The 10,899-nt window shown below is 46.5% G+C and overlaps 1 protein-coding gene across 1 annotated transcript; it reads left to right on the forward strand.

Moving 5' to 3' along the window:
• Window position 1: 1 nt before the first annotated feature.
• Window positions 2-9,963, forward strand: LOC149327666 (uncharacterized). Its single transcript, XM_089564948.1, has 2 exons — window positions 2-8; window positions 8,930-9,963. Exons 1-2 carry the CDS (start codon window positions 2-4, stop codon window positions 9,961-9,963), a joined length of 1,041 nt encoding a protein of 346 aa, XP_089421074.1.
• Window positions 9,964-10,899: the final 936 nt, after the last annotated feature.

Consider the following 10,899-nt stretch of genomic DNA (forward strand, 5'->3'; position numbering starts at 1 on the left):
GATGGCCGGTGAGGCGGGGTGGCGATTGCCATTAAACAAAGTCTGACATTCCACCAAGACCCCGGAATAGCTAATCATGAAAGTACTTGGTGCAATTTAAGATTTAACGAATCTTCGATATTAATAGGTGCCATATACAGACGTCCTGGGGAGACTGAAGATTATCTTACGCAAATGCATGACTTCTTACATAGCAAAGTCAACAACCGGACTAAACTGTTGATAAGTGGGGATTTCAACCTTTCGGGAATTGATTGGGATACAATGAGGATTGGAAATAAAGAAGTGCGTAGCTGTGAGCGGCTCCTAGATATAATGTTCAGTCTCTCATTGACACAAATTGTTAAAGAACCTACTCGAGTGCAAGGAAACTCCCACGCAATTCTTGATCTTGCCTTCCTGTCAGAATCATTAAATCCAGTAATAACAATAGAAGAAGGTATCTCTGATCACAAGATGCTTCTATTAAAATGCTGTAACTTCAGCGCGGGTAACAAACGCCGTAAAAGTTCTTCGATGAAAGCAGTGAAAGACTACAGCAAGGCTGAAGATGAGAGTGTAATAGACTTCCTGGACATAGCGCTAGATGATTTTTCAACCGGAGAATCCCGAGGACCAGTGCCCGTAAACAGCCTGTGGGTAAAACTAAAGAATGCGATTGCGCACTGCGAATCCAACTTCATTCCGACAAGACAGAAAAGAATTAAACGCAAAGCTCCGTGGTTAACACGTTCAATAATTCACCTGAAAAGAAAATTGCGTAGAAAGAGAAAAAGAAAAGGCAATAGATTAGAGGTGGTTGCGCTGTCAAGTCAACTGAGGTTGGAGATCAGGGCAGCAAGGAGGTTATTTTTTACCGACACATTAGCAAATTTCTTGAAAACACAACCGCAGAAATTCTGGCGATATTTGGCGGAACCAAGAGACCACACCAGAAAATTAGAAATTGCTGGCATAGTCGTCGAGGACGAACACGAAATAGCCAATTCCTTCAACACGTACTTCCAATCAGTTTTCACGCGAACAAATGCGGTAAGCATAGCTGAGACAACTTTTGATTCTCTGATGCCCGAGATAATAATAACTGAGGAAGGCGTGCTAAACTTACTTCTGCAGGTTGACACGAAAAAATCATCCGGCCCAGATAGTATCCCAAATCTGTTTTTGAACCGATATGCGCAGCAGATATCCCCTTTCCTGCATACTATATTCATCGAGTCACTGAAAACTGCCACGCTCCCTGCTGACTGGCTTCGCGCGAAAATAATACCCATTCATAAACACGGAAACAAATTACTAGTTGACAACTACAGACCAATATCGCTTACAAGTGGTTGTTGCAAGCTTATGGAGCACATTATTAACAAAGCAATTATGAGTTACTTGGAAGAAAACAACTTATTGAATCCGACCCAACACGGTTTCCGAAAAGGGCTGTCCACAGTCACGCAATTATTAGAAATAACGCATGACTTCACGAGAGCAATCAATTCCCGAGAACAAGTTGACAGCATTTTTATTGATTTCTCTAAGGCTTATGACCGTGTTGTGCACTGTAAATTAATTCACAAACTAAAGCTCCTTGGCATTAATTCGGAAGTAATAGCATGGATAGAAGCTTATCTGTCAAATCGCACCCAATATGTGGTTATAAATAATAATGAATCGGAGAACCTCGAAGTAGTTTCAGGTGTACCGCAGGGATCCGTCCTGGGACCTTTATTATTCCTTATATATATTAATGATGTTAGCTCTTGTATTGTCGATGGGGTGAAAATCAGGCTTTTTGCTGACGACTGTGTGATTTACACAGTCGTGCGGGGAGTTGAGGATCAATGGAAACTCAATATGTCATTAAATAACATTGCTCTCTGGTGCGAAACGTGGGGCATGAAAATAAACGCAGAAAAAACTAAGTATTTAAGTGTAAGTCATAAAAAATCGTTGTTAAGGTTTAGCTACACATTAGGGGGGTCCGTTCTCAGCCAAACAGACACTGTTAAGTATTTAGGGGTAACACTTACACGCACAATGAAATGGGATGTACATATTAACAACACCTGTGCAAAAGCGTTTAAAACACTAGGATTTTTACGAAGAAAATTAGGCAAGGCTCCTCCTGAAGTAAAACTTAAAGCCTACAAAACTCTAGTCCGACCGATTCTGGAATATGGTAGCATAGTCTGGAACCCGCATCAACAGTACCTGACAGATTCCTTGGAAAGGGTGCAAAATAAAGCACTACGATTTATCTACTCGAAGTACTCCCGGTTTGAAAGTGTCAGTGCTCTTAGAACACAAGCAGGCATTCCCACACTTGCGAGCAGGCGTCGCGTTGCCGCCATGAAGTTTCTTTTCATGCTTTACCATGGGTCGCTGCGTATCAACAAAGATCAGTATCTGCAGCCACCACACCGTCACACTAAACGAAAAAATCATGATAAGCACATCCGGCCATACGTCACACGGTGCAATACTTTCAAGTTTTCTTTTTTTCCGTCGTCCGTAGAGATTTGGAATTCATTGCCAGGGGATGTTGTTGACGACGATTCTGTGTCTAGCTTTGTCAATAAGGTAGAATCTTTGTTTCACCCAGTGCCATAAAGCGGACGCTTTTTTATTCTTTTTTCTTTTTTTTCCTGCTCTTTTCTACCGTTTGATTTTGGTTGGAATGATGTTCTGTTTCAGATAACAAGTTCTAGTGTTAATATATTTTACAAAGTGTTGTACATTGTGAATACCTTTGTAACCCACTGCCTGTATAGGCCTGTCAAAGGCTTACAGTATTGCTAAATAAATAAATAAATAAATAAATAGCGAACATTATAAGCACAGATGACTGCATGCTACCCTTGAAATAAACGAGTCGTGCTTCCATTCAGTACCTCTTAGGGACAAGTACAACAGGCCTAGCCAACAGGTCCTAAGCACGAGTGAGCATATTAAGGTGACAGTCGTGTGATCCTATTAAAATAAACGCGCTATGCGTCCATACACAGCACTTTTCGGAAGGGTACCGCTGGAATAAAACGTGATGGTGTAGAGCTATAGCGAACATTATAAGCACAGATGACTGCATGCTACCCTTGAAATAAACGAGTCGTGCTTCCATTCTGTACCTCTTAGAGACAAGTACAACAGGCCTAGCCAACAGGTCCTTAGCAAGAGTGAGCATACTAAGGTGACAGTCGTGTGATCCTATTAAAGTAAACGCGCTATGCGTCCGTACACTGCACTTTGTGGAAGGGTACCGCTGGAATAAAACGTGATGGTGTAGAGCTATAGCGAACATTATAAGCACAGATGACTGCATGCTACCCTTGAAATAAACGAGTCGTGCTTCCATTCAGTACCTCTTAGGGACAAGTACAACAGGCCTAGCCAACAGGTCCTAAGCACGAGTGAGCATACTAAGGTGACAGTCGTGTGATCCTATTAAAATAAACGCGCTATGCGTCCATACACTGCACTTTTCGGAACGGTACCGCTGGAATAAAACGTGATGGTGTAGAGCTATAGCGAACATTATAAGCACAGATGACTGCATGCTACCCTTGAAATAAGCGAGTCGTGCTTCCATTCAGTACCTCTTAGGGACAAGTACAACAGGCCTAGCCAACAGGTCCTAAGCACGAGTGAGCATATTAAGGTGACAGTCGTGTGATCCTATTAAAATAAACGCGCTATGCGTCCATACACTGCACTTTTGGGAAGGGTACCGCTGGAATAAAACGTGATGGTGTAGAGCTATAGCGAACATTATAAGCACAGATGACTGCATGCTACCCTTGAAATAAGCGAGTCGTGCTTCCATTCGTACCTCTTAGGGACAAGTACAACAGGCCTAGCCAACAGGTCCTAAGCACGAGTGAGCATATTAAGGTGACAGTCGTGTGATCCTATTAAAATAAACGCGCTATGCGTCCATACACTGCACTTTTCGTAAGGGTACCGCTGGAATAAAACGTGATGGTGTAGAGCTATAGCGAACATTATAAGCACAGATGACTGCATGCTACCCTTGAAATAAGCGAGTCGTGCTTCCATTCAGTACCTCTTAGGGACAAGTACAACAGGCCTAGCCAACAGGTCCTAAGCACGAGTGAGCATATTAAGGTGACAGTCGTGTGATCCTATTAAAATAAACGCGCTATGCGTCGATACACTGCACTTTTCGGAAGGGTACCGCTAGAATAAAATGTGATGGTGCAGAGCTATAGCGAACATTATAAGCACAGATGACTGCATGCTACCCCTGAAATAAACGAGTCGTGCTTCCATTCAGTACCTCTTAGGGACAAGTACAACAGGCCTAGCCAACAGGTCCTAAGCACGAGTGAGCATATTAAGGTGACAGTCGTGTGATCCTATTAAAATAAATGCGCTATGCGTCCATACACTGCACTTTTCGGAAGGGTACGGCTGGAATAAAACGTGATGGTGTAGAGCTATAGCGAACATTATAAGCACAGATGACTGCATGCTACCCTTGAAATAAGCGAGTCGTGCTTCCATTCAATACCTCTTAGGGACAAGTACAACAGGCCTAGCCAACAGGTCCTAAGCACGAGTGAGCATATTAAGGTGACAGTCGTGTGATCCTACTAGATGCCATATGCATCTAGTGGGCTTATGAATTCTTGTTGTGCTGCTGAATGACATCGCGTATCAACATTCAAATCACCCGATAAAAATAATACTTGCTGGTTTGTTGTTACGTAATCAAACAGGCTTTCGAGAACGTCTAGGCACCCTCTCAAATTTCCATCAGGAGGACGGTACAGAACGGCAAATACATCATTCCCACCTTCAACTGTCAGGATTTCAATATCTGCGGTAGAAACTGTGAATTGTTTGTTTTCTTTTGCAGGTTGTGTGTTCAATATCTGCAACGACACACCGCCACCCCGGCGCCCAGGTCTATTAAGAACAAAATGTGTATAGTTACTTAGAACTAAATAGTTTGCGTCATCTTGATACCAGGTCTCGGTGAACATAATTACATCAAAAGAAAATTTGAAAACAGATAACAAGGCTTCTATTTCTTCAGCTTTGTTATTTATCGAACGGCAGTTCAAGTGAAAAAGTTTTAAGGCGTTTGTGCTAGCTAGCTTATTTAACTGTTCTGGAGCAAGCAAGTGATAGGAATCCATGATGAAAGATAACTTCCTAGGTCATCTTGGCCACGTCACTGCTATTAGTTATCTTTAGCAGCGTGCTGTTCTCAGATTTCCGTGCGTAGATCTGGCCTCCGCGCACCCAGACAAACTTCCAGTGTGACTCACGCTTCTTACTGACAGCAAGCCCCAGCAAGCGCTTGCGATCTGGGCACAAGTGCTGATTCACGTACACAGAGTCCGTCTCCTGGAAACCAAGGTCTGTACATGACAGCCTCGTTTTTCGCGCCTTTTCATGAAAAGCGTCTCGCTTCCTTCGATGCACAAATTGTGCGACTATGTACTTTTCTGTTTTGCTTTCATGAACAGCTACCCTATGACATACGTCAATGTCGGAAGGCGAAACACTTTCGCCCACTTTTTCACCAAGTTCTCCCAAAATTTCAAGCAAGTTTTCATCTGTGCTCACAGGTATCCCTTTGATTTCTACATTTGCATTCCGCGAGTACTGTTCACAGTGTACCAGCCGTGCTTCACACAATTTGATCTGGGAAGCAAGTGAATCACAGCGATCTCTTAGAATTGCGTTTTGTTCGCGCAATTCCTTATTCTCCTCGACTGTGCTCTTGAGGTCATCCTTCATCTCGTCATATTTCTCACTAATGAATGACATGCTGGTTTTTATTTCTCTGAGCTCATTGCGAACATCGCGTTCAAGGGATTCCCTGAAAGCCTTAAATTCAGCCCTGATTTCTTTCTTCATTTCATCTAGTGCTAGCGCTAGTTCCTTGCTGATTTTGGACATGATACTGCGGGGCAAGCTGCAGCAAAAATCACAATGGTAGCACTTTACAAATGGCAGCAGCGGCGTGGCAGTTTGCAATCTACAGAAATATGTAAAGCAAAATGACCAACCTGCAGCAAAAGCAAAGAGTTGGGTTAGCCTCTGTGTCGGTCGCGCTGCTCACGCCACTGCCGCCATGTGAAGAGCAGTCCACGTCGCCCCCGAGCTTTTGTAGCCGAACCCCACCGACGTCACAGCGCCTGGTCCAATCGGCGGCGCGCAGATATCTTCAGGTACGATGCTACGCTTCGGCTTCTTCCAGAAAGATATGGGCGTCTGTCTGCACGTGGACGGTACCGGCGTGGCTGCAGCAAAAGCAAAGAGTTGGGTTAGCCTCTGTGTCGGTCGCGCTGCTCACGCCACTGCCGCCATGTGAAGAGCAGTCCACGTCGCCCCCGAGCTTTTGTAGCCGAAGCCCACCGACGTCACAGCGCCTGGTCCAATCGGCGGCGCGCAGATATCTTCAGGTACGATGCTACGCTTCGGCTTCTTCCAGAAAGATATGGGCGTCTGTCTGCACGTGGACGGTACCGGCGTGGCTGCAGCAAAAGCAAAGAGTTGGATTAGCCTCTGTGTCGGTCGCGCTGCTCACGCCACTGCCGCCATGTGAAAGCTGCCAGGAAAGCTGCGAACTGGAAAAGGTGGAAACGGAGTGCGTTTTTCAGTGGCTTTGTTGCGTCACTCCCACGCCGATTGAAGTCAGCAGAAGAGCGGCAGGCGTTTATATAGCGCTCGTGTCCTGTCTTCACCTTACCTGTGTCTTGTGTTTCGCGCTACGTTTTTCGAAGATGTATATGCAGGCCGGTGACAGTTGTCGATGCCGGTGCGGGTAGTAGTTCACGGCAAGCTATTAAAACATCTACAATGCTAGCGTTCCTCGGGGCATCGTTGAGCTTGTAAATTTCTTCCGCTTGGTCTAAAAGTTGCGTAGAAGAACCAACATGGCTTGGACACTGCAGAGAGGTTGACAATACAACCAGGAAAGCTGCGAACTGGAAAAGGTGGAAACAGAGTGCGTTTTTCAGTGGCTTTGTTGCGTCACTCCCACGCCGACTGAAGTCAGCAGAAGTGCGGCAGGCGTTTATATGCAGGCCGATGACAGTTGTCGATGTCGGTACGGGTAGTAGTTCACGGCAAGCTATGAAAACATGTATAATGCTAGCGTTCTACGGGGCATCTGTGAGCTTGTAAATTTCTTCCGATTGGTCTAAAAGTTGCGTAGAAGAACCAACATGGCTTGCACACTGCAGAGAGGTTGACAATACAAGCAGGAAAGCTGCGAACTGGAAAAGGTGGAAATGGAGTGCGTTTTTCATTGGCTTTGTTGCGTCACACCCACGCCGATTGAAGTCAGCAGAAGAGCGGCAGGCGTTTATATGCAGGCCGATGACAGTTGTCGATGTCGGTACGGGTAGTAGTTCACGGCAAGCTATGAAAACATGTATAAAGCTAGCGTTCTACGGGGCATCTGTGAGCTTGTAAATTTCTTCCGATTGGTCTAAAAGTTGCGTAGAAGAACCAACATGGCTTGCACACTGCAGAGAGGTTGACAATACAAGCAGGAAAGCTGCGAACTGGAAAAGGTGGAAATGGAGTGCGTTTTTCATTGCCTTTGTTGCGTCACACCCACGCCGATTGAAGTCAGCAGAAGAGCGGCAGGCGTTTATATGCAGGCCGATGACAGTTGTCGATGTCGGTGAGGGTAGTAGTTCACGGCAAGCTATGAAAACATCTACAATGCTAGCGTTCCTCGGGGCCTCGTTGAGCTTGCAAATTTCTTCCACTTGGTCTAAAGGTTGCGTAGAAGAACCAACATGGATTGCACACTGCAGAGAGGTTGACAATACAACCAGGAAAGCTGCGAACTGGAAAAGGTGGGCTCGGTGGCTGTGCAACCGCACAGTCTAACCCTTTCGCCTTCATCATGCAGATTTTTCTGTTCATCGTTCGCGTGGCCATCCCCGCCCTGCTGTCCGCGCGCCCTGGAACCGCAGTGTTTTCCGCGCATGCCGATGACAGCAACAACAACAGCCCCTGCTGCAACACCGCAGCCATCATCTCTCCATTTCCCGGACCGCCCCTCGGGCAGCACTGGACACTACCTTACCCCTGGAAAGCGGAACTGCGAGCGACATCAACAGCGGAAGCTATAAAGGAGCAACGCCCGTCCGCGCCACTCTGTGGGCTCGGTGGCTGTGCAACCGCACAGTCTAACCCTTTCGCCTTCATCATGCAGATTTTTCTGTTCATCGTTCGCGTGGCCATCCCCGCCCTGCTGTCCGCGCGCCCTGGAACCGCAGTGTTTTCCGCGCATGCCGATGCCAGCAACAACAACAGCCCCTGCTGCAACACCGCAGCCATCATCTCTCCATTTCCCGGAACGCCCCTCGGGCAGCACTGGACACTACCTTACCCCTGGAAAGCGGAACTGCGAGCGACATCAACAGCGGAAGCTATAAAGGAGCAACGCCCGTCCGCGCCACTCTGTGGGCTCGGTGGCTGTGCAACCGCACAGTCTAACCCTTTCGCCTTCATCATGCAGATTTTTCTGTTCATCGTTCGCGTGGCCATCCCCGCCCTGCTGTCCGCGCGCCCTGGAACCGCAGTGTTTTCCGCGCATGCCGATGCCAGCAACAACAACAGCCCCTGCTGCAACACCGCAGCCATCATCTCTCCATTTCCCGGAACGCCCCTCGGGCAGCACTGGACACTACCTTACCCCTGGAAAGCGGAACTGCGAGCGACATCAACAGCGGAAGCTATAAAGGAGCAACGCCCGTCCGCGCCACTCTGTGGGCTCGGTGGCTGTGCAACCGCACAGTCTAACCCTTTCGCCTTCATCATGCAGATTTTTCTGTTCATCGTTCGCGTGGCCATCCCCGCCCTGCTGTCCGCGCGCCCTGGAACCGCAGTGTTTCCGCGCATGCCGATGCCAGCAACAACAACAGCCCCTGCTGCAACACCGCAGCCATCATATCTCCATTTCCTGGACCGCCCCTCGGGCAGCACTGGACACTACCTTACCCCTGGAAAGCGGAACTGCGAGCGACATCAACAGCGGAAGCTATAAAGGAGCAACGCCCGTCCGCGCCACTCTGTGGGCTCGGTGGCTGTGCAACCGCACAGTCTAACCCTTTCGCCTTCATCATGCAGGTTGGTAACTTCTACAGTCTATTTGCTAAGAAAACTAGCAATTATCTCTTACTACAGCTACCGAGCCCACAGAGCTGTGTCTGTATTGGTGTTGAATGCGTTGAGGTTGTTCGATCCTTGTTACTTTTGGCTGGGGATATTGAAACAAACCCGGGACCTGATTTTGAAACCGTGCTTGCTGAGCTAAAGAAACTGTCTTCCGGGCAATCTACACTTCTCTCAGAGATACAAGACATGAAAAAACAACTTACGGCTACTGACACGGCAATCGCAGACTTAACAGCACGCATGTGTATCCTTGAGGCACAAAACCAACTTATCACTGAGCTGCAGTCGCGACTAGACTCGATGGAGACAGCGACAACAGAAATGTGTGCTCATATAAAAAACCTTGAGGCTCGTGTTGACGACGCTGAGAACCGGTCACGTCGAAACAATCTAATATTTTATGGTATCCCTGATAATGACCCCGCAGAAACTTACACACAATCTGAGGAAGCTGTAATCCATCTTTGTTCCACTACCTTAGATATAACAGTTGCTTCAAACGATATCGAGCGCGCCCATCGCCTCGGCCGTCACACAGCTGGAAAAACCAGACCAATAATCGCAAAATTTCACTCCCACAAAACTAAGCTGGAAATTCTGTCTAATGGAAAAAAATTCAAAGATACTGTATATAGCGCCGGTGAAGACTTCTCGCCTGCCGTTAGGAAGGCCCGAAAACAGCTTATCACTTTTGCAAAAACCAAATCTACAGCTTATAAACTGAGCTATAAAACCTTGTTTATCGGTCGCGCACGGTACGTTTATGACGAATCCTCGGAAACTGTTAAGGAAATATCATAGCAGCCATCTAGAAAAAGCACCCCACAGCCTCTCCCCACGCCCGCGTCCCGGCAGTCACCTCAGTCTACTCTTTCTTTTTCCGTACTTTTCACTAATGTCCGCAGTTTCATTTCTAAGCGGGAAGAAATCTCGAGTCTTGTTCGTTCGTCCAATAGCAACATCTTCGTACTAACTGAAACGTGGCTGACTAGCGAAATTAACGACAATGAGGTCCTGGCAGACTTACCTAACTTTAAGCTTTTTCGTAAGGACCGTCAGGGGTCTCGTGGCGGAGGAGTGCTCATTGGTTTTTCTAATGATTTACCATTTTCAATCATTTCCATTTCGTCTGATCTAGAAATAATGTGGCTTTTCTGCCGTTGTCCTCCTCAGTCGGTTCTTCTCGGTGTTTGTTACAGGCCCCCGCATTGTACTCCGGACTTTTCAGAGAAACTTACTAACTTGCTGTGTGAACTTACTGCTAAATATCAAAAGTCGCATATACTTCTCTTTGGTGATTTTAATTTCCCGGATATTGACTGGAGTACTAACACTGCTTCAGCATCAGGCACGGTGGAAGCCAAAAATTTTATAGAAGTGTGCCTGAACTTTGGCCTTACACAAGTTATCTTGGCGCCAACAAGAATAACACAAACGAGCGCTAACATATTAGACCTACTACTCGTCAGTCATCCCGAAAGTGTTAAATCAGTCACGATTCTTCCTGGAATCAGCGATCACGAAGTAATTCATACCGATATAGCCTTAACCCCACTTCGGAACCAAACTTTTAAAAAGACGATCCGTTTGTACGATAAGGGTGACTACGCAGAGATTAATCGTGAACTAGATGCTTTCTTTCAATCTTTCCGAACTAATTTTCATATTCGGTCTATCGAAGAAAATTGGACTATATTTAAGAAGAAAATTACTGAACTAACTGATCAGTTCATTCCT

Source organism: Amblyomma mixtum, chromosome 10 (genome assembly GCF_055824585.1).
Source record: "Amblyomma mixtum isolate Tamu chromosome 10, ASM5582458v1, whole genome shotgun sequence".
In the NCBI taxonomy this organism is placed as follows: Eukaryota; Metazoa; Arthropoda; class Arachnida; order Ixodida; family Ixodidae; genus Amblyomma; species Amblyomma mixtum.